We start from the raw sequence: 23652 nt of genomic DNA on the forward strand, positions 1-23652 counted from the left end.
TATTAGCCCCAGGGATGCAGGTCTGTGAATCACCAGCTTTACACACTTCACAGCACTCACCATAGCACATACCCTCCCCAATGTCCAAAACCCCACCACCCTCTCCTGAACCCCCTCCCCCACAGCAACCCTCAGTTTATTTTGTGAGATTGAGAGTCTCTTATGGTTTCTCTCCCTCCTGACCCTATCTTGTTTCATTTATTCTTTTCCTACCCCCCCAACCCCCTACGTTGTATCTCCACTTCCTCATATCAGGGAGATCATATGATAGTTGTCTTTCTCTGATTAACTTATTTTGCTAAGCATAATACCCTCTAGTTCCATCCACGTCGTTGCAAAATGGCAGGGGTTCATTTCTTTTGCTGGCTGCATTCATTTTACTGCCTTAGTGGACTAGAATCACTCTTTCCTTTATTTAGTGGGTAACTAAACTTTTCTGATCTGATTCACTCCCATAACTTAGGATAGGAAAACCATCCCAAAATGCCAGTAGACTTTTATTTAAGAGAAACGATCCATTGCAGGCACAACGTTTGACTATTATTTCAGGGTCCAGATAGTGTTTTCTCTGATGATGCAAATTCTTTGGCTCTCAAATGCAATGAGCTCATTGTATATTAGTAAATATTTATAAAGGATTCTATTGACTAAGTGTTTCACAATCAGGTTGATTAGTGATTCCGCCCAGCAACCTTGTGAGGTCAATCAGCATTATTAAAAAATACAGCCCAGAGATGTTGGGCAACTTGCCCAAGGTCACTCAGCAGGTCATTGGCAAAGCCTGCACTGGCAACTTCAGAGCCCATTACTGTGACGAGACCTGGCGCTGACTCCTTTTGGAAGGGTGACCCCTCATCGCTTTTCTTGTAAGGTAGACACATAAACACTAAATGTTCTGAAGTGAGAAAAGTCTAGAGGCCTTGAGTTGAAGGAGTTACTGGTGCAATTAGAAACTGGAGCCAGCTATTGAAAATTGGAAATGGTGCTTAATGGAGGTGAATTAGAGGACATTATTTTTGAGAGAAAGAGAGAATTATAGTTTGAAACAGTAGGAATGTAAAAAGCAGAGATATGTGTAGAAAATAAGTTTGGGTGGCTTTGGGGGTTGAGAAATAGTAAGTTATAGGACCAAAATATTTTAGGAAGAATCTGGGTCATGGTATCAGATGTAATTTCTATTCAGAAATGAGTTCTCTAAAATAATGTGCCACCAACTCACCTCCATCAAACGGTGTTTTCTGTTTTGTGAGAGTGAGATCTGCTTAAGGATATAGTGTTTCATCCCCTAAATTCCCACATACAGATTACATAGTCCCCAGCATTATCAATGTGTCCTGCTAACTACCTTCTAGGAATGTTGTATCAAGGAGAATGATCTGTTTTAAGAAACCACGCTGCATCTCACTTCCCTTTACATTTTTTTTTCTGTTGTTTTTTTCTCCCTTCCTCTGGGATTTCAAATAAGTTGTGCTAAGTCAGTGATCTATTATGTTCTATATCATTTTCGCCCTTTGGACCTTCAGATTATTTCTCCTAAATCTGTTCCTTGGAAGCAAATTCTCTTAAACCAATGACCACCTACAATAATAACTGTTTACATTGATAAATTCTTGCTACACATCGAGAACTTTCAGGGAGCATCTCCTTTAACCCTTCCAACAATCCTATGAAAATGGATACCATTTTATCCCCTTTTTACAGGCACGGAAACTAAGCTCCCAGCACTTTTGTGCTATTAAGATGTTGCTAGGATCATGCTTCCCCTTCTCAGAACCTTCCAAAGGCTTAGCAGGGCCTGGAAGGCTCGGTGTGGTGGAGGTGCTATTGTCTTCATGCAGTGGCCAACTATGTTTCCCTTCTTCTCCTTGTTGAGAGCCTCTGCCCTGGGTGTGCTCACCTCCTTTCCGTGAGTCACACGCTCTGAGCTGGGATCTCAGTTAATGTCCTGGTACTTGGTCTTCCCATTGCCTGTAATAGCTTTTCTCACCGCACATACTTGCCCGCTTTCTACCATTCCAGTGTATTCTCAAAGGCCGGATCACAGCGGCCTTTCTCTGACCGTGCTGTGTAAAGTTGCACACCCCGTCCTCGCTCTCTGTCTTCTTTACTCTTCTTTTCCTTTGTGGTGTTTACCATCCCCTGAAAAATTATATGTTCGTGTCTGTGCTTACAATCTGTCTCTCCCCACTGGAATTTAGGCTCTGCAAGAAGAGCAAGTTTGTAATTGTTTTTGTTGTCCTTGTTTTGTGTGTGTGTGTGTGTGTGTGTGTGTTTTCCTTTCTCTCTTTAATTGCCAAGGCCCAGAACAAGGGAGCATGGAACATGGGAGACACAACACAACATACATAATTGTTGAATGCGTGAATGAATTGGCCACCGCACTCTAGTGCTACACTGTTTCTAGTAATTAGATTAACTTCACGGGAGCTGCGCATTATGCTTGGTTGCAAAGAATCAGGCTTGGATTCTGGCAAACATTTTGCAGCACCTGTTACCGTGCCTTCAGGTGCCACCAGTGCTACAGAAAAGGATCTGAGTCTTTTCATTTATACTGTGTTCGTCTTGAAGCATGTAAGAATTCAGGGAAGGGACTACTTTTTTTTTTTTTTTAAAGATTTTGTTTTATTTGAGAGCAAGAGAGAACACGTGCATGAGCAGACAGAGAAAGAGGGAGAAGCAAGCTCTCTGCTGAGCAGGGAACCTATCGCAAGGCTGTATCCCAAAACACTGAGATCATGACCTGGGCCCAGAGCAGACGCTTCACCCTCTGAGCCACCCAGGCTTCCCAAGGGAAGGGGCTGTTTTAAGACTGTGGATGGGACTGCCAGTTTTTCTGATATTACTTTGCTTTTTAAACAAAATTGGAAAATCTGAGGGCAGTAGGGCCAGGCCATTCTGCTGGATACTTGTGGATGAAGGTCAGTGTGGCCTCAAGTGAAGGTACAGGTTAGAGCTCTGTCCCTGGTTAGCTGCATGATCCAGGTTTTGTGGAAGGGATTTTACCTGTGGGTCAGTGCGATATCACTGCATGCAGAATGGAGGGGGCACACACCAATGATACAAGTGTTTCTGGGCTTTTTTGCTTGTTTGTTTAATCTATTCCATGACAGATACTGGAGTACATTCTCTGTAAGGATTATACGTAATTTAAATATTTTTAATATCCTCTTTGACTATCAGCTCTAGTCCTGGTTCCTTTCTCAAATGTTGCCATTGTTTTTTAGCCTGGTATGATTCCAAAGAGCAATTGTGCAGGTTTCTTAAACATCTAAGCCTCTGTGGTTTTTTTGTTTGGTTGGTTTTGGAGGAGAATTGGCTTTTTCCCATGTAGTATTATGTTCCTTCCTTACAGTATTAATCAGTTCTAAGATGGATAGGCTTTATAAAGTGAATTTTATTCTCAGATGAGATGAAAGTATTTTTCATATTTGATAACCTGTAATTCTGAGAAGTGTTTTGGTATGAGAATCAGAAAACCTGGCTTCTCTTCATGACTCAAGGCTCCCCTGAATGCTTGACTTACTCTACCCTGACCCTCAGTTTCTTCATCTGCAGAATCATATAGCTGAGCCTGTTCCATTGTGTGGAAACTGCTTTTTTGAGCCCTGGAAGCTGTGTGAAAACGTTAAAGAATTACTAAAAGAGGAAGACTAGGATGTGTGGGGGGTTGGCAGGGGTGGGGTGGGGGGACACAGGTTGGAAGGACAGACAGTGGCTTCAGTGAGGAATAGCTCCCTATCTGGTGAATGTATAGTAAGAGTAGGGCTTAAACTCCCCCACTGCTTAAAAAATAAATAAATAAATAAATAACAAAAAAAAAAAACATTGAATAGAGATGAAAACCTTTCTAAGATCTTATTGAAGTTTTAATAGTCTAGAGTTTTTAGCTTTCCTGAAAGTAATTGGAACACAGAAATGGTGATATTATAAAATCTTGCAGTGATATGCAACAAGGAACAAAGCATGTTTTCCTGGCCAGTCTCCATCATTTCACTTCTAAAGAAACTAAGAAGAAAATTGATAGGATGTAACAGGCAAAAGATATACATACCTCCATCTCCATACTTCAAGCCCTGATTGTCTCATACAGTTTGAGCTATAATGGTATTTTTTTCTAAGCCTTACTTCTCAGAAGTGTGTTGTAGGCTTCCCTATGGATGCAGAATTCCCCCAAACTCCTCCAGCTACAGGAATTCTTGAATATTACAAATAAGGCTAGAGATCAGCTAGTCCAGCCCTCTCCAATTACATATGACGAAGCATCTCACTCATTTTTCATTCACTTAACTTTCCGAAAACTCAAGGTAGCAGATGTGCACCATCAAGTGAAGATGACGTTCTGTCCATCTACGGGAAACAGACCCTAATGATTGGACCCTAGACCGTGACACCCAGAGGACAACTTCCACACCTTTGGATAATTGGATCATTTATAATCAGGGAATCAAATACAACCCATTGTCACCATTAAACATTGAAGTTGCTTATGCTTCTAGAATATATTTTTCACAATTTTTATTATGTTCAATTAGCTAACATATAGTACATCATTAGTTTTTGATGTTTTTCATAATTTTCATGTGCACGTTCTGATTGAAGGGCAAGGAGGAGCAAGTAACATTGGCTTCATTCAATAAACATTTCACTACTGTTTGCCTGTTCCCAAGGCAAGACAATTACGGTGCTGCTGTAGTCAAACAGGGTGTCCTGTAAGAGAGTGGAATGCTCGGACAGAAGTCACATGTGACAATTAGCAATTATAGCTCAAATTTGTTTTCTGACAAGGGTGGCAAAATGCAGGAGATTTTATATATTTTATATATATGTGTGTGTGTGTATATATATGTATATATATATTATTCTGTATATATATGTACATATATGTATTCTATATGCCATTTCCTGTGTGGAACTCTTCTCAACCAGGGGGAAAGTCTGCAGTGGTCTCTAGTACTATCAATACCTTTGAATCTTAGCTTGTTTGATGCTTGGCCTGGGGGTCCTCCTGCAAATACAAAATTGACTTTAGGATGATAACTGGCAGATACGGTGCATAGTGGTGCCTCATTGTTTGAGAGGCAGGTGATCTAAGTTCCGTATGCTTCACTGGAAAGAAAATTCCATCCTATTTCTTTTTTTTAGACAAACTATCCTTCTGTAAAGAGCACAGTTTCAAAACATGAACTCCTCCGTGTCTGTATTAAGTATCTAGGCTTCAGAGACTAAATAGCCAGGTCTGAATTGAGCTCAGGTCACTGTTGCCATGTAGCACTGGGCAAGCCAGTCATTGTCTCTAAGTTTCGATCTCCTCATCCATAAGATGTGAATCACAGTAGTTAACTCAGGGAATGCCATGAGAATTAACCGAGCCAGTCCCTGTAAAGTGCTCAGCCCGTGTGTGGTGTGTTTTAAGTGCTCAGTAAGCATTCACTATTACTATAAACAGTTTGGCAAGCAGGTATGTGTGATGGATCAGAAATGCCTGGCCATCAGGGTCATATCAGAAGAGAGAGCCCTTGGCAAAGTTGAAATGCCCCCCCCCCAATTTATGTTTGTGTAACTGATAAAGGCCTGCTTTGTTTTCCATTGTTCTATTTATATTGAGTACTTTAACAATGCCTAAGACATTTTGTGTACATATTTGTATGAGTTCTTCCTAAGTAAGGCCTTAAATTCTCTTACATGTATGTCTAATGACTCTTGCCTGACCTAAACTCAGGGTGGGAGAGCCCTAAAATTTTCTTGCCCCCTCACCCTGCAAAAAGAAATACAATCACCTATCGTGAAATACCTCCAATAATATTTTGCAATAACAGAGGAGAACATTGAAGACAAGTGGTGTTCAGTTCAGTCAGCACCATGGTTGGAGCCTCTTCTGGATTTCAAGCAGCAACTACAATGTTGGAGGGACAGAAGAGTAAGGGTCACTGCACTGTGCTTCCTAGCAGCTGGTGGCAGCTGGGGCGAGCAGCACCCGATAAGGTCACCCACCGCGGAATATAAAACCAGCGTAGGAGCCATTTGGATGAGTCTGAACTCATTCTGCAAAGGGAGGTGAGAAAGTTCAGTGAAGGAAGGGGTACTTAAGTCTAGCCTTGCAACAGAGACATAGGCAGAAAGAAGGGTGAAAGTGTAAATGTGAATGAGTCCTGCGTTCAGAGAACGGAGTCTATTAACAGAGAAAACTGTGAGCCTTGACTGTTTCAATACAATGTACAGGGATCTGGGATGTCACTGAAGGAAGAATGAAGTCCCCTAGTCATCGGGCATTGCCAGGAGAGGCGATGTGGAATGCAATCTTGAAAGATAAGAAGGAGCAAGTGCCCTCTGCCCTCGCCACCGCTACCAGCTTGTCTGCTGAGCAGAGTTTTACCGCATATGCAAAGCCTTGGAGGTATGAGAGCAGCTGCACCTGTGAGAAAGAGCGAGCGGTCACTTTAGTGTGTTCTTGCAAGGGGTTCTAGCCACAGCAGGATGGTAACCGCCTGCCCCAGCTTGGAAAGTCGAGTGGGAGTGGAGGGTACAGAGAGAGAGGCTTCAGACCGGCAGGTGCGTGAGAAGGAAGTCGTGGACATCATCTAGGTAAGGATAATGTTCTTCCCTGGCCTTGCTCCTGAAAAAGAAACCCTTGCTTAAAAAGGAGACCTCAGTTTAAATTATTTGCCCTCCCTTTCTTAGGGAAAATAGTTAGAAACCCAGATATCAATGCAGGTTTTAGTTATTTTTATACTCAGTGAACTGAAAGATCTTTCAGAGGTAAGAGTAACCACTGTTATGGTGTTCTCTGTATCATGGACAAACATTTTTACCTCTCGTGGAAATATGTGGCGTGTATGGCAACATGGTGTGGACGACACACTGCCATCAATGTGACCGCATAGTCGCATTCAGATGCTTTCAAGAGGGTTCTTACTTCAGCTACCCTGCGTGATGAGAACACTCGTCACACTCTGCATGTCTCCTTGTCTCCAACAAGGAGACAAAGACAGTGGCTCAGCAGGACCAGAAAGATGAGTGGGAATGTTTACAACTTGTGCAACTTGTGGACACATAGGTACCCGTCCCTTACATTTAAAAAAAAAAAAAAACAAAAAAAAAACTTTAAAAAAATTTACAAATCAAATTAAATTGGAAATACTGTGACCCATGGCAGAGCAGAAATATCTTTATATCACCTTGACATGCCTCTCCCTAAACCCAATATTTAACCCCCCTTCTCTCTAGTTCTGCAAATTAACCTGAAAAGCTCAGGGTATCCAAGAAACAGAGGGAAGCTTGTTCCGCTCAGGATGCACCATAACGTCTCAGCAGCACGTTTAAATTATATGTTTAGGCTGACAGGCAAACGTATTTCACGGCAGAATCCTTAGGAAGCAAGAGACAATTTCCTTCAGCTGAACGTCATCGTTTGATGTAGATTGCCTATTATATTCTTGAGGTATTAAGAAAAATGGATTTGGAGATATTTTCTTGACAGTGGGTAGACTAATGGAATCTGGTGACTGTATTTAAAATGTGCAGAGGTTTGTTATAACATGGTAATAGAAATATCAATTGCACTGACAGGTTAAAAAAAATCTGTCAATGAATGATAATGAAGTTATTTAAATGTCGACTCACTCGCAAACATTTTCCAAACCCTAAATTATTCTCACTGCTTTAACCTCGTGCATCCTAAGTTATTAGGGAGCAGTTTTCTGCCCTGCAGCCCATGCGCCTTTGGCTGTGGAAGCTATTTTTATGCTGCCAAATGCACTAGGAGCAGTGAAAGTGGCTGCTCTTAATGATTTTAGGAAAGAAACAAAACACAGAAGCCACAGCTGCTTGATTTAGAGGAGGATGCTATTCCGCTTTTGGGACATCTCATCGGTACTGATTGGAGTCATGCCCTGGTGCTTCCTTGCTTCCTGTCCCTAAGCTTCCATCTTTGTTTTGGGACCTTGGCAGTCTGGTTTGGTGCGCATGTGCTAGGACCTGTTACCTCTCTGGGGTCCGAAGGTTACTTCTTTTTGAAGAAGTGGCCTGGCTTGTTCTTGGTTCAAAGAGTGTCCATTAGGCTTCCACATTCCTCACCTTCTGTATGGAGAAGACACCATCATGATGTACCACCATCATCCTGAGGCCTGGGGATTTGTCGGAGTGGGGGGTGGGGAGCAAACCAAACGTGTGTCCTCTGTCCTTATGGCACTTAGAGGAGTCTAAGATGGCAGGCAAGAGTTTCAGGATTAAACAGTAGAGGAGTATAGAACGTGTTCCCCATCCTGGCCCCACATCTCCCCTCAGGGCTGACTGAATGTGCTAGGAGCAAGGACTGTAGTAGACCCTGCCCAGACGACGCAGGCTTCTTCCTTTTGGCTTAGTAGAAGTCAACTGGCAAATGCAAGAAGAACAAGCTTCCATGGAGTCAGCCAGTCCGTGAAGAACAGGCTGTGAGGGGCTGCCGTGTATGGGGCACTCTTCTGAGGAAGACGGCGGCAGGAAACAGACATCCTTTCTGCTCTCCTCACATGGAGCTTTCATTCTGGAAGGGGAAGGACAGAAAATTATCTGGGGGAAGAGCTTTCTAGACACAGAGAATAGCAGGGCTGGAGCGCGCTGGGGTGGGGGCAGGCAGAGACGGCAGAGGAATTAAGAGTTGGGCATCCATTATGTCACCAACTTAGCAGATAAAAAAGCATGTCTGAAGTTGATTTGTTGAGGACCCCAGGGGATGGACCAGTTACTCAGCTAGTTTCAAGCCGGTGTCTGCTTCTGTTTGACCTCAAGTACTTCCTCTTTCTATAAAGCTGTGACGTCTTGATAATCTTCACGAGACGTCACCACATAATTCACAGGTTGACCCACTTACTTTCTTCATATTTCTAGCCTTCCTAGGAGCTTGGGTACCCCAGATGGACGACCTGCCTTCTTTTCTTAGCCCATTGTGACAGTTTCTGCTTATGGTTTTCTTAAGGTGGATTCTCCCTGGCAGGCCGTCCGTCCTTTTGCCTGGTATGAAGAAAAGTCAGGTTTTGGTCTACACCATATACAACTTCAAACACTTTGAGTTCATATTCCTTTTACAAAGAAATGCTACGCTGGATTTTGTAAATAGATTTCCTTTTCCTCTAGTAGCTTTGAGAGAGGCAGTGCGGCATAGGCTTAAGGATGAAGGCTCTCGAAGGGCAGCCACATGAGGACTGTGTCGTCCAAATTCTGTGGCCTCAATTATACCCCTGATTCCTCCTCCTCTGTAACCTGTGATTAATATCAGTGTCCATCTCACGGGCTTCTGCATGTGAAGGGCTTAGCTCACATGGTAAGCACCCCTATAAGCGTTCATTTTTATTATCTGTTAGGTTTCCTAAGCATGACGTTCCATCAGGAAATCCTGGCACACTTATTCCAGAAGCGGAGTGGAGCATCATTCACTCTCAAATTCCGGTTCTCATCCTTACCTCTCGAAGTCGAGCCCCACACAAAGCTACAGGCACACGTATCCTGTAAAATACAGTAGACTAGATTTGGTTCCATTTAAAAACGGTAGTAGTAACTTCACAAATATTTTCTCTTCTAAAAAAGCTACATTGAACGTATTTTCTGTGATTCATATTCTTTTTGAGGGTTCATGGTGTGGGTTTCAGTAAGTGATGGCTAAAGGATACCAAAAGTGATCAAGAAAAAATGAGTGACGAAACAAATAAACACCAGCTGTCATTAGGGATTGCTATTCCACGCCAGCCCTGGTGTGTACTACTTTTTATGGATTAATTTAGTTTACAGATTATTCTGTGCTTGTTTATTATCTCATTTGATGGTATATGATTATAGCAGAGGAAGTGCAATCACATTTTCTTTCCGCTACTCCCTGTGGAGACCAGTCATACTCTGACTTGACCCCTTTACGTGTGATGGGACACCGCCATCTGAGAGATAGTATGAGGTCTTGGAAGGTAGGTGGTACCATATAGTGAACATGGTTTCTCCGTCCATCAGGCCAGCTCGTTTCAGCTGTATGACTATAGTAAATACATACTTTCTGTTCTAAAAGTCACTATTTAAGATATGTTTGCAAAAAGGTAGTATAAGGATTAAGGATCAAAAGCAAAAACCTGTGCAGCTTGATTTAATCACTTGCATATTTACTTTATTGGAATGCTAATTTTTTTTTAAGCTCTCAGCTTTTTCTTGCGCAGCATAGATGTTGACAAAAACCCTGTTTTCCATCTGTATATAAGTCAACCTGTAAATAAAACCTGAAAAAAAAAAACAGTTTGTTTTGGAATGTTTTAAAAAATGGTACAAGCTGAGAATTCAAGGCTGTTTATATTGCATCTTAAAAACATTTCTGTGTGCTACACATCTTTTTAAGATTACTTTTTTTTTTTTTTTTTTTTTTTGCCTTGATAACAGCAGTCATTTTATGGTTAGCAGAGGCTGGCATTTCTCTTTGCAAATTTGATTTGTTTTAAATATTTTTATTGTTCCCCTTTTCTTATAAAACCAAGATTCATAATCTTTGTTTTGCCTTTTTTTTTTTTTGGTCTTCAATATGCCTTTCTGAAGTATGTTGCTCAGAACAGTAATTTAATTAGATATCCCTCAAGAATGAATCTTAGAGTCAAATATGTTTGGAAAGTGCTTCATGGAATATGCATTTAAAAGGTTCACAGTGTATATTAAAATAAAAAGATTTATGTATGTATATGAGAAGAATAAAATTTATAAGTTCTCAAGTAAAGGAATATTAAATTTTGCATTATCAAGCATTTCCTAACATTTTTTGATCTCGGATAACACTCCTCTTCCCCATACCTAGGGATGATACTTAGAATATTTTAACAGCCAGTGCATTGGCTCACCAGCCTGCCTGCTGCTCAACTGTCTGTTTCTCATCTGCTCTTTCAAAGCCAGATCCCTAAGGGGCTACAGTTCCCACCATTGACCATACAAGGATAACTGGAAGCATCTGTTAGCTGGGAAGGGGAGTTTGTGGATGGGCACCAGGAATTGTTTTCCAGGGTGTGGTGCCTTCTCCAAGGTCACTGTCTCCTCCACTGGGGCCCAGGCTGATTGGCATAGGCACCAACCAATCAGAGCAGGTGTTCCTCTTGGTCCTGAGTGAATTTCTTGAGGACCTCTGCTGTGCCAACTTTCAATCTTTAGGTTGCTGGACTGTGATGAAATCTAGGAGGTCTCCAAGGGAGAGGATCATGTGGCAGAAGTACTATTCAGAGAACTTAGCACAGTAACTACTTACAAACTGGCCTGCAGAAATTAAATATTTTCGCTTCTGTCCTCTTGAATCCATGTATTCTGGCTGACTCTTAGTATTACCCATGATGCATGTAACACTCTATCTAATTCTAATTTCGTGAGACAACTTTGGACAACTGCTAGTCTGTGCCATTTTGGGCATGTGGAAATGCATCATTTTTTCCCTCTCTAACAATTATTACAATGCCATAATGCTTAAACATGTAGCTCTGGTGAATTGAGAATTAAATTTTGATTCAGTTTCTGAGCTTTGAAAAATCAAGGGGCAAGAGACAGCATTAAACAATGGTGGCAGACACCTTGAAGGATCTGGACTGGTGATGTTGTAATAAGGGGAAAGTATCTAATAACATATTGTAAGTTCTCTGAGAAAAATGTTACAAATGTATGTCTGAGCTGGTCACTCTATTATCATCCTGTCATACTGAAATTTCAGCTAAACACACACACATACATACACACACAAGTGAGAGTGATTCTGTGTGGAATCTTCATGGAGCATCCTCTTTTGTCTTTGTAGAGTTTAATTTTTTAATGTAAGCATACTCATTGATCAAGGATCCAGTTGATAGACATGATAAGAAACTAATTATTACCCCCTTGTAGGTTAGTTTCTACTTCTCTAGCCTCCATTCTGATTATCCTACTAGGAAAATTAAGCCATTCTCTCATCTCTGACGTGGTCCTGCTGATGTCCGCATATGGCTGGACAGCATCTGCCAGGGGAGCAGTCTTCACACACTCTGTTCTCCTCCCATTACCGCCCCCTGTCCCCGGAATAGATTTTTGCATCTATTTGTTTGTTTTTGAACTTGTGAATATTGTTTAGAACAAAGATTAGAAAAAGTTATCCCATTAAAGGATCTAGAGAAAGGCTAGTGAAATTTCAAAGACAAGGAGGTCTTAGGAAGCAGAGGAAGTTGACCTAGTAAGGCCAGGGTAGGATTGGGGGGAAAATATGTCAAACACCAAGATTCCACTGAGTGAAGAAAGAAGTCTCAGGTACTCCTTAGAAAGCTGGAGCAAATTTCACATCAGCATGAATTTTAGGGAGAGGATTTAATATGGAAGGAGGATCTAAAGAGGTTTGTTGTGTTTCATGGATAAGATCTGTGAGTTTTGGGGGCGCCTGGGTGGCTCAGTGGATTAAGCCGCTGCCTTCGGCTCGGGTCATGATCTCAGGGTCCTGGGATCGGGTCCCGCATCGAGCTCTCTGCTCAGCAGGGAGCCTGCTTCCCTCTCTCTCTCTCTCTGGCTGCCTCTCTGTCTACTTGTGATTTCTCTCTGTCAAATAAATAAATCTTAAAAAAAAAAAAAAAAAAAGATCTGTGAGTTTTGAATGCTCTTCAAATATTCTTGGCTATCAAACCACGGTTTGTTGGATTGGGATAGAGCACAGTCTGGTCCAGAAGAAAGCCAGTTATATATTGGGTGACGCAAGTTGCCCTCTAGTTCTCTTTCCTAAAACCCTGCCCATTTTCCATTTTAAAGGGCAATAGTTCTTGAAGTTTTACATAATACCCCAGTCTTCACTGATTTGCAGCATCCCCTGAATTCTATAAAGTGTTGACTATTATCTAATTATATATAATTGATTATGTAATTTATAATATAGTTTATTATATGGTTATATATTATCTATCTATATACACACACACACACACACACTTTAGGGGGAAAATGCCCTGGATCTCCAGCCAGATTAAATTCTTAATTCCTTAATTGCAGGATTGCATGTTATGTAGCTTTCTTGGTCCAGGGTAGCTTCTTAATGCATGGTGATGAGGCTGTTAACACAAACTTCCCTATGCAATCTTTATGGCCTGTAGGAATTTATATTTTGACCACTACCAGGAATGAATTAAAATGGTTACATTTTTGTGTTTCTATTTAAGCCAAGTGTATTTTCTAAGCCTTGTTAATTTTAATCTGTAGCATTGAACTTAACACATTATGGCCTTATATTTCTGCCTCTCAAATAAAGCTGACAGATTTTTGAGAGTGGGGGCGATGTGTTGTATCCTGGCACACGGCACAGGGTCTGGCACATTTTAGGAGTTCTGTAGATGTAAATGAATAAATGAATTTGAATCTCCTATATGTAAAAAGAAGGCTAAGAGGAAATTGTATGTTTCCTTTCAATTGAAACAAACAAAACAACAGGAAAACTGTGGTATAGTGTAAGTAACACAGGGTTTAGGGTCAGAACAGCTGTATTCAAATGCTCGCTGGCAATTTATCAGCTGTTTTCTTTGAATAGGTCACTTAAGTTCTGTCAGCTACTTTCTTCAAATACAGATAATGTTTCCTCCTTCACATGGTTGTCATGCTGATCTAATGAGATTACAATTCTGAAATATGTAATAAGCTTTGATAGAGATGGTGATTAAAGCCTATTGATTTAGGCAGAATTAATAAGTTATTGACCAAGGGCTAGATAAAGATGAGAGAATCTTCAAAAAAGAGAGGGTTAGTGCCAAGAGGTAATATCTTCCCAACTCCGGGTTGAACACCAGAAAAGGCCACTGAGTAAGACTGTGAAATTTCTTTATTATTAAGATGTTTTCTTACTCTTAAGTAATAGGAAAAGACTGAATGACCTTTGAAGGTACTGACCCACCATAGATTCTATGACTCATGAAGGGAAACGTAATTTGTGGATAAATCAGGAGAACCTGCTTTTCCACTGCGCCACAGATAAAGAGAAGATTTGAAAATGTCAAATCTACATTAAAAACTCTTTATTTTTGTGGTCAATTCAAGAGACACCCTCATCTCTTAATCTTTTAAAATTAACCACATCCTTTATGCAGTGTACGTACATGAAGGAGCAGTAGAGATGGAGTTTTAATTTTTACCAATTCAATTTAAATGCAAATGTTAACCGCTCACATGATGCTGCTGTGTACATAATTAAGCATCATTATATACTACATGAATCATCTAGAAACCTCCCGAGAGCCATTCTACTATGTAAAACATGCATTATACTGACAAGCAGCCAAATGACGTAGACATCTGTCCTCATTAATGCTCCTTTTGAATTATAGGTCAACTGATTATGGAACAACTTATGAGAAGCTGAATGATAAAGTTGGGCTGAAAACAATTCTAAGCTATCTCTACGTGTGTCCTACCAACAAGCGTAAGGTAAGACATGTATATTCAGCATGCCGCTTATTCATGAAGTGACTTCTGTCTTGGTTGGCTAACCTCTCTAGCTACGTAAAAATCCATTATAGTTAAGCCAGGATTAGAGGTGTAGAGATGAGCTGATGGATGTTAAGGTGATAAAATGTATGACACATCATAATTTTGAGAGCAACAGTCGTGAATGCAAGAGGGTGAGAGGTAGGTATATCATTACAGTTTCTGGAAGGCAGCTCCAAGGAATGGGTCTCCTTGAATGGATGCTGTCTTGTAAGGGCTCTGACTAGTCAGTCACAAGAATCAGAATGAGCCTTGACAAGATGGAGGAGAGGGTGGGGTTTTCATCTGAAGTGCCCCTGTTTTCCCTTGACCTGAATAAATAGATTAACTAGAATTGGGGTGAACGTGTCCTCCTGGAGCATGTTGGCTATCTCATTTCCAAAGTTTATTCAGCCCGCACACAAGTGACAGGATGGAGACACTGCTGGAAAGAACTTTGGAGATCATCATACACTGCACCCTAATTTTATAGATGAGAAAATTAAGGTTCAGTGAAAGGTAAGGCTTTGCCTCATTGCAGAGTTACGAGCGCAACCAGAACTAGGATTCAGGTTACTTGGTTGGCAGTCATACTATCTCTGCTATATTACACTGCTCCTAGTAAGAGGGTTTATCTCTTCTTCAGAGGGAAGTATTATTTTCTCAAAGAAGACGAGATTTGCTTTTAAGTGAAAAAGACTTACTTGTCTCAAGAGGGGAATGGCACTACATCCGTTCTTTAGTTTTTATAAGCTTGCATTGAGAGATTCTGAATTCTTTTTTTTTTTTAAGATTTTATTTATTTATTTGACAGACAGAGATCACAAGTAGGCAGAGAGGCAGGCGGTGGTGGGGGAGGGAAGCAGGCTCCCTGCTGAGCAGAGAGCCGGATGCAGGGGCTCCACCCCAGGACCCTGGGACCATGACCTGAGCCCAAGGCAGAGGCCCCAGGTGCCCTGAGATTCTGAATTCTGACATACAATTTCTAATTGTTGTGTGAATTGCATGAAATAATAGTATGCATCAGGAAAGAGAGAATCGTTGTTCATGAGTATGTCCTAAGTCGTGTTCTTCTATGACCGTGGCAATGATGTCCAGGTTGTCAATCCAAATCTGTCAGCAGTTACCGTCTGTGACCTTCGGTCGGTATTTCATTTTGTAACGTGAACTCTGGGAGGTGGATGAGAACATTTCTGAATGGTCATTCCCTAACTCCAGCAGCACATCCAAAGCACTGGGGATCCCCACATCTGCCCTCTCACACCTATTTGCCCTGGATTAGGGGCTTAGGTCACTGTACCTTGAGCAAGCTCCCCAGGTGTTTCTTATATGTATCGAGGATTAAGAATTGCTTACGCAAAGTGCAATGCTCCCTCTGGCCCTAAACATTTCACGTTCGTCAGTAGAAGCAGCGTAACTCGGCGGCTGTGCATGGACTCTGATGTCAGACGGCGTGCGTGAAAACCCAGCTAAACCAGTTAACACATGTATAACTGGGGTGATTGACTTAACCTCTCCAAGCAGCGTCATCGAATTTAAAATAGGGATCATTATAATTCCTACTCATGTGAAAAGTTGTAACTGTTATCTGGAATAAGGCTTTTTAAGTATTTGGCACAGAATAGCTAAGGCTCATTGATGTTTTCTCTTTATTTTTTTTTCTCATCTGCCTCCTCCTCTTTCATGTAATTATTAGAAGGAATAGTAGTGATTATCCTCCGTAAATAGCAATGTTTAGTAGAACTTTCTGTAATGACAGAAATGTTCCTTTAAGCTGTCCAGTACCTTAGACATTAACCACTTGTGGCTATTGAGTATTTGAAAGAGCTGAGGAACTTGATTTCATTTATTTATTTATTTATTTATTTATTTATTAAAAGATTGTATTTATTTATTTGACAGAGAGACACAGTGAGAGAGGAAACACAGGCAGTAGGGGTGGGAGACGGAGAAGCAGGCCTCCCACTGAGCAGAGAGCCCGATGTGGGGTTTGATCCAGGACTCTGTGATCATGACCTGAGCCGAAGGCAGATGCTTAATGATTGAGCCACGCAGGCACCCTGAAGCACTGGATTTTAAATCTAATTTAACTTTAATTAACTTCAATTTACATAGACACCTGTGGCTGATGGCCCCAGTATCAGACAGGATAGTTTGATAATGTCAGCCTCACAAGTGTAGAGATACATGCTGAACATTCCTGTCTTCCCCTTACTGGCTAATTACTGGTCCATCATCAGCAATTGCATTTAAATAATTTGACCTGCTGCATACCGTTCTGAGTTGAAGACCTGAATTTATACTCTTTAGTTTTATAATGTGATTTAGTTATGTTTGTTAGCTTTGAATCAATTCTTAAATTCCATATTGATTTTTCTTCTAGTTTCACATTTTCAGTAAATTTCATTTAACAATCAATCTGTAGGGCTCCTGGGTGCCTCAGTTGGTTAAGCAACTGCCTTCAGCTCAGGTCGTGATCCTGGAGTCCCGGGATCGAGTCCCACATCGGGCTCCCAGATCTGTGGGGAGTCTGCTTCTCCCTCTGACCTTTCTAACCCTCTCATGCTCTCTCTCAAATAAATAAGTAAAAAATCTTAAAAAAAAAAAAAAAAACACACAAAACCCAACAATCAATCTGTAAGTATCATAGGCTACAAAGAGAAATAAGTCAACATTCCACCCTCAAAAGTCTTGCATCCTAGTAATAAATGCAATAGGACTTTCTGTCGTTGAAGGGTCCTTTGACTCTGCTGCCCCCTAACAGATGACTTTGGGTGAGACATTTACATTTTCCCACTTGTAAAGTGATAGAGGCAAAAACAAAGGAATTTGCAACTGGAAGAGACTTCAAAATTGTTCTTAGAATTGTTCTAAGTTAGTGATAGTTTTGATTTGTTGATGCTGTTGGAGAGGAATATGATGAAAAAGGAAAAAAAAAAGATAAGATGCCGAACAGGGAACAGTGAGCTTGGGATTTTCTATAGCCACAGAATATGTGACTCCAAGATGGGTTGCAGGAGCAGAGCTTGAACCACGAGGCTCTCAAGTCCAAATGCAGCTCTGAAGCTGGAAGGAAAGCTCAGAGGGAGCACCTCAAGGAGCCCCATCTTCTAACCCATTCACACCAGTGAGCTAGCATCAGTCAGCCTACATGCGTAGTCTGTAGTCTTCTGAAAGACTTTGAAAAGTCACTGGCCATGGCATTTAGCTAAAATTAAAACTTGGCAGACCCTATTTCCGGAGAAAGAGCAGTCCTTGTCCATGGCTATGAGAGAACAGCTTTCTCTGGGCCTTTCTCCTTCCAGAAGAAGAGGCAGGCCTGAGCTGTTTAAATCACAGTGTTTATGGGTGAATCTAAGTGAACCCGATTTTCCTGTACAGATAAATGAGGCCTTCAGGGTCACTTTCTGAGATGCTGATAGATTTAAGAAATATTGGAGGACGATGAAGGTCTTTACAATGGTGCAAAAATCAATAAAGTTGACATAGCAGTATATTTGTGTACAGTTTTTCTACTTATGAGGTGAATTTATCACCATGAAATATGTACTTTCACCCCCCAAAGGGACCTACTTGAACCAAAGAGATAGTACCTGTACGACATTTTAAAGGGTGAATATATTTCCCCCCAATCAATGAGCGTTTAGGTAAAAAAAAGGAAAGAAAGAAAAAAAAAAAAGAAGAAGAAGAAGAAAGAAAAATATCAGGCTCTATTAATTATGCAGGACAAAGGCACTCAAGTTCGCAGCAATTCTCGTAGGACTTGTGCGTTCTCCAGTGAGAAGGCAGCCTCCTTTCTGGGGTTGTATTAATTCTTCTTTGTCCCTAGGGTGCTATCCAGCCAGTTCACATCTTTTGTACCAGGTATGTCTCTCTGCTTTTCACATCAGTGGGAGCAACTGGAATCAAACCGACATCAGGGAAACTGCCTTGCCTTCCCGGAAACCTGTTCTGCCTTCACATGCTTTTTGCTATTTTTAGCTGCTTGTGAGGACAAGCTCAGTTCTTCAATCAACGTGTCTCCAACAGCGGGCATGATGCCCTGCCTTTGCAGACAGCTTGTTAGGGGCATTACTGGGATCAGAGTCCAGAACAAAACAGGCCCTTATTTACAGCTTAAATGAATGATCATCCATTGCCTGTTTCTCCACAAGCCTGCTGTAAATGACAGCGGCTTTCCTTGGATACGTCTGTTACAGTAAAATCCATAATCTCATCGTAGGTCGGTCTAGGAAATCTTGACTAAGAGACACAGAAAGGCTGCTCCCAGGTATCAACCTAGCTCAGGCATACCCTCCTTCAACGGAGCCTGCCCCTGGCCTCTGATAGATGAGGTAGGTCCCAAAGAACAAGGATAAGTGACTCCTAGAGTCAGAGGAGAGGCAGGCTAGCTGTCTGTCACCACGTCTCCAAAAGAGAGCACTCCTCAACCAGCCCTTGACAAATCTCAAGGCTTGTGGGTGTCAGTGGTGGTTTATTGGCTACATACCTTGAATCTCCCATGAGAAGGGATGATTTAACATTCCCCTAGAACGAGCAGCTGGGATGTGGAGGGTGATGGGAGGAACTAATACAAATCTTACACAGAAAAACAAAATCAGTGCTTAAATCTTAGTCTTAATCTGAAATTGGCACTGAGTCTGTCTCCTGCCTAAAAAGAGAAAACATCTTGATACTCTGGGTGTATCTGTCAGCAGTGCCTTTCTTCCCACCCCAACCAACCTTAGCTGTTCTCTCTTCACGAGGTGTGGTATGACATCTTCAAGGATTAAAGAATACAAAACCCCAAATGGAATACAATGGGGGAGAAAAGAAAAAAAAAAAAATGTTTTGTTTTGTTTTGTTTTTAAACTTGGAGCATCCACTTCATTTCGTTGTTATATCCTAGCACTCTCCATGCACTGTGTTCTCAGCAAAGGAGAAACCCAGGGAGTATTTGCTCTGTATGTTTTCCTGTGCCCCCCTCCCTATCCCAGTTTCTTCTCCTTTGTGTGTTATCACAACTTAATTAATACTCTTCCTGCTGAGAGAGCCTTCCAAGACTTTCATCCTATAAATAGGACCCCAGCTCCTCAGACACATTGATCATTTTTGCGGGTCCTGTGGTACATGCCAGCATTAAACACTGTTTGCATTTTCTCCAGATGTTTAGGTTTTAATTACCTTACTGTATGTGGCACTTTCTAAATTGGTGTTTGATTATTGACTCTTTGCCTCTTGATATCCAGGGCATGCTTAATCCCTCTTGTCTTTGACTCAGGAGAGGAAATAGAGACATATATCCTGCAGGTGACTTATGGGGATAGGAAAAAGGTGTGGTGGGTAGCATCTGCCAACTTCCCTTAGGGAAAATATGAAATCATCGAATCAGAACCTAAAAGATGTCAGAGGTGTTCAGATTCTGCTTTTTTATTTAATAGATAAGGCAACTGAGTCCTTAGAGTTTAGTGACTTGCCTGAGGTAACAGGCAACTGGTAAAAGAGAAGTTGAGATCATTAAACCTTTAAGGTGAACCTCAAATGCCCTCTCTTCCACAAAATTTAATCAATTCCATTAGTCAGATGTTCTCAGTCCCTCTGATTTCCCAGGCATCTGCTTCTCGTTTCTAGCACTTTTCTCTCACTCCTGATGAGTCGGTGTTGACCGTGTCTAATACCTCATTTAGAATGAAAGGGCCCAGAGGGACTAAAGCACCTTCATCAGCTTTCTGGGCTTGTAACAGGCTGAGCACAGCGTCCTGGGGCATGGTAGGTGTCCAACACACGGCTGAGGATTTAACCTGAACTTGGTTGAGTGTGGAGCTCCTAGGCTGGCACCTGAAAAGCAAAGTACATTATAACACCAGCTTCGACTCATTTAATTTCTCTAATTATGAAATTAATTCTTTCAAGTGAATAAATAAGGGTAGTAACAATCCCTGTAGATTTTACTCATTTCTAGGCCAAAAGGCATAATTTTTTCTTTTCTAGCCAAGAAGAGCATGATTAATATTTAAAATGCCAGGACTTTGCATAGCACTCGCTCGACATTATCTGGCGAGGCCAAGGGGAACTAGCGTATTGTATAATACATCAAAGGGGGTACATGACATTTCCCTTGGCAGATGCTCCGCAATTGCTCCTAACTCTTTCATCTACCCCTTTGTACACAAGATCATGCATTTGCCTCTAACCTTTTAAAAATAACACATATTTCATTCATAAAGAAGCACATGAACTCAGACACATCATGGAAGGGCCATTTTCCAAACTTCCCTACACTTAACCAGGGCAATGATGGCTAAAGACGGCTAAAGGGAGAGATCATCTCCTTTGATCCTTCCTGGGTACAACTGAGTGTGGGCACTGTTTCAGTCCATCAGTCTCCATTCTGTTCTTTTGAGAGTTCAAAAAGAAAATCAACCCCAAGAAAACATGTTGCATGTCCATTTTTTTTCCTCTGGGTAATTTTCCAACAGTTGTACAAGCCATTGGGTTTCAAATAAGCTACAGAAGAGTAAGTGCAAAGTGCTGTGTTTCAAACAGGTGGAATGCCAGGAGCACGGCCTGCTAGCACACCCCTTTGCTACTCCAAGATGGCCCTAGGGAGCCCTCCGGGTCTCCTGGGCTCCATGCAACACCGTTGGGGGAAAAAGAAAATACTGAACTAGGCCATCCTCCCTCTGTATACTAAACTGTACCTGAAACAGCCATGTACCTGGTACAATTTTATATAAATCAAAGCACCTGTGGTAATATTCATGAATAAATAAGTGTGAATAAAACCACAATCTTTTCGATTTTAGCACATGATGTTAGTATAGTAGGTATGTAGTTGATTCTTATTGAATCTCATCTGTGTCTTACACTAATGAAAATAAAAAGTAACAGGTTTATAATATGCCAAGTTTCTCAGAATTGATCCAGTTAATGAGTAGATTACAGACGTATTTCATGGGGTATGAAGTAGTGCTGAGTACTTTTTTGTTGGAAAGAAGCTTTTTGCATGATTAACATTATGTATTTGCCACTCCTCATTTGTAAGATGTTGCGTCTGTCACATGTCAGCATCTAATGCATTAAATATTAACCATGAATTGCTGATTAAAAAGTTGTTTCTGTATGAGGATCAAGTTTATGGGGTGTTACTCTTAAAATTCAGAGTTTATTAGTCACAGTTATGTTTAAAAAATACACAGGTAGCTAGCTAGACAAAGGGGTAGGTGGAAAGGTGATAGATCTCCAGATCAGCCTTTTCTGAGTTTAGATCATGCTTTTTGGCTGGCTTCCGGTGGTATTTCTTTATCAAAATGGAAGCAAATATTAGAATGCTGCCTTTTGGTTTTATTCTTTTTTAACAAATGAAGCTAATCAGGATAAATATAACCTGAAGTTGGTTTCCAAATATTAGGAAGTAAGACTGGTCCAGAAATTGAATGTTTCTTATACTGCTGACTGGGTCTGAAAAGTTTACCTCTGTGGCCAGGTGAGCAGAGGTTTCCAAAAAGGAAATGAAGCCTGTGTCAGATGCTGATCGTTCTTCAGATATGCACAATAGACTATCTGCTCAAACTTCTTTGGGGAGCAGTTTTGTTTTGTTTTGTTTTAATTGCCTATTTTAAATTTATTTTTGCCTCATCATCTGTCCTTATTAGAACTCATATTCTCTGAAGTCTGGCTGGCCTAGTGTTAAATGCCCATCCATTACCCTTTTATGAAGGTCAAATGCATTATTTCAGGTTGGTTCCAAGTTACGCTCTGCTGTGGAAAATGGTCAGAGGTCTTTTCAACATTCTGGTCTGTTTGCTTCCAGCATACTCCCTGTGGCTTCTCAGAGGTTTCCATCATCCGGTGTTTGACATACTGTATCTAGAACATTTGTTTCTAGTGAATAGCCCGGGCTGCTCTCATGATGGATGGAGACGAATGCTGGCCGCTACAGGAAATTGCCATATTTACTAGGGTGGGGATGTTTCACTCCAATATATCAGATCTGCCTCAAGCTTTCTCTTGGTGCTGTCAGGAAAAACAAAGTCAATGTCAATGAATCTTTAATAAAACCACTCCCCCCCCCCCCCCCGCGAGAAATTAAGAGAACACTACCAGCCTCAGGGGCCAAATGGCTTCCATTTAAACATTCCTTCTTCTGACCTGACCTTTCTCTTGACCAAATCTTCTTTTGAAGGTTTTGTTCTTCTCTTCCTCAAGGCACCCACCTTCCATTTTACTAGATCCCTAAACGCTCACATACTTCTCATTCTATCACCTTCCAAGTCAGCTACTTAAAATAACTTTTCCAAAACAAAATACTGTCATTTATAGGTAATAAGATGGGTTTAGATCTTCATGGGTAATAAGGCCTACGCTATGGAATATATTTACATTTTGATGACTGGGAAAGAGAGATCTCTTCTTCTGGCTGCTTGGGGCTGTGTGTGTGTGTGTGTGTGTGTGTGTGTGTGTGTGTTTGGGGACTGGAATACTAAGTATTGCCTTGATAGGCAACATTTGCTACCCAGGAATGAGCATGCTTGTAATGGAGAACAGGGTGATGTGGGTGAGTCCAAAAAAATAAAGAATGGGAAAAAGAAAAACACTTGAATATACGGACTCTCACAGATAAGAGAAGAATTTACTTATGTGTCAGTAAATTGCCTTACTGAAGGGGTAAGGGAGGAAAGACCCAGATGTTAAGCAGAGAGAGAAGATGGGAGAGATTACTACAAAGCATTTAAAGTAACATAAGATAAAGTTATAAAGTAGCTTTTAAAGTAAATATGAGAGAAAGCTAATGCAAAGACCATAGTGAACACATAAGGTAGAAGAAAAAATAATAAAATCATAAATATTTTCAACCGTAGATTAAGAATCTCTTGAGCTCTCTCAGCGAGAGGAGGGCTAATTTACTGGGAACTTATTAAGACTTTCCGAGGGAGGACAATTTGCCCTTACCTCTCTGTTCTTCCTCGGTGCTTTCGGAGGGGTAAAGGATGTTGATGGCTGTGGCTGAAATTGGTTTTACCAGAAAGGAAAACACAATTATGACTCAAGCGTGGGGGCGTAGCAGGCCTCGATCAAGGGTCCTCAGCGGCGGATTCAGACACCACTGCTGCTGCCCGTGGCTTAATGAACTTTTGTCCTTTGAACGTCATCTCTCTTCTCTACACCCCAGCCCTCTGTGTAATGGCATCTCCTGTTAACGCGTACACCTGGTTATTTCTGCAGTTG

The 23652-nt window shown here is 41.2% G+C and overlaps 1 protein-coding gene across 5 annotated transcripts in view; it reads left to right on the top strand.

Moving 5' to 3' along the window:
• SORCS1 (sortilin related VPS10 domain containing receptor 1) overlaps positions 1-23652 on the top strand; it is a 511420-nt gene that overhangs the window by 266898 nt on the left and 220870 nt on the right. For all 5 annotated transcript variants that reach the window (XM_045068616.1, XM_045068612.1, XM_045068614.1 and 2 more), the window contains exon 3: positions 14307-14406. In XM_045068616.1, the coding sequence (XP_044924551.1) occupies positions 14307-14406 (100 nt within the window). The remainder of the gene's footprint in view (positions 1-14306; positions 14407-23652) is intronic.

Source organism: Mustela putorius, unplaced genomic scaffold (genome assembly GCF_011764305.1).
Source record: "Mustela putorius furo isolate JIRA1106 unplaced genomic scaffold, ASM1176430v1.1 tig00003909_pilon_pilon_pilon, whole genome shotgun sequence".
Taxonomy (NCBI): domain Eukaryota; kingdom Metazoa; phylum Chordata; class Mammalia; order Carnivora; family Mustelidae; genus Mustela; species Mustela putorius.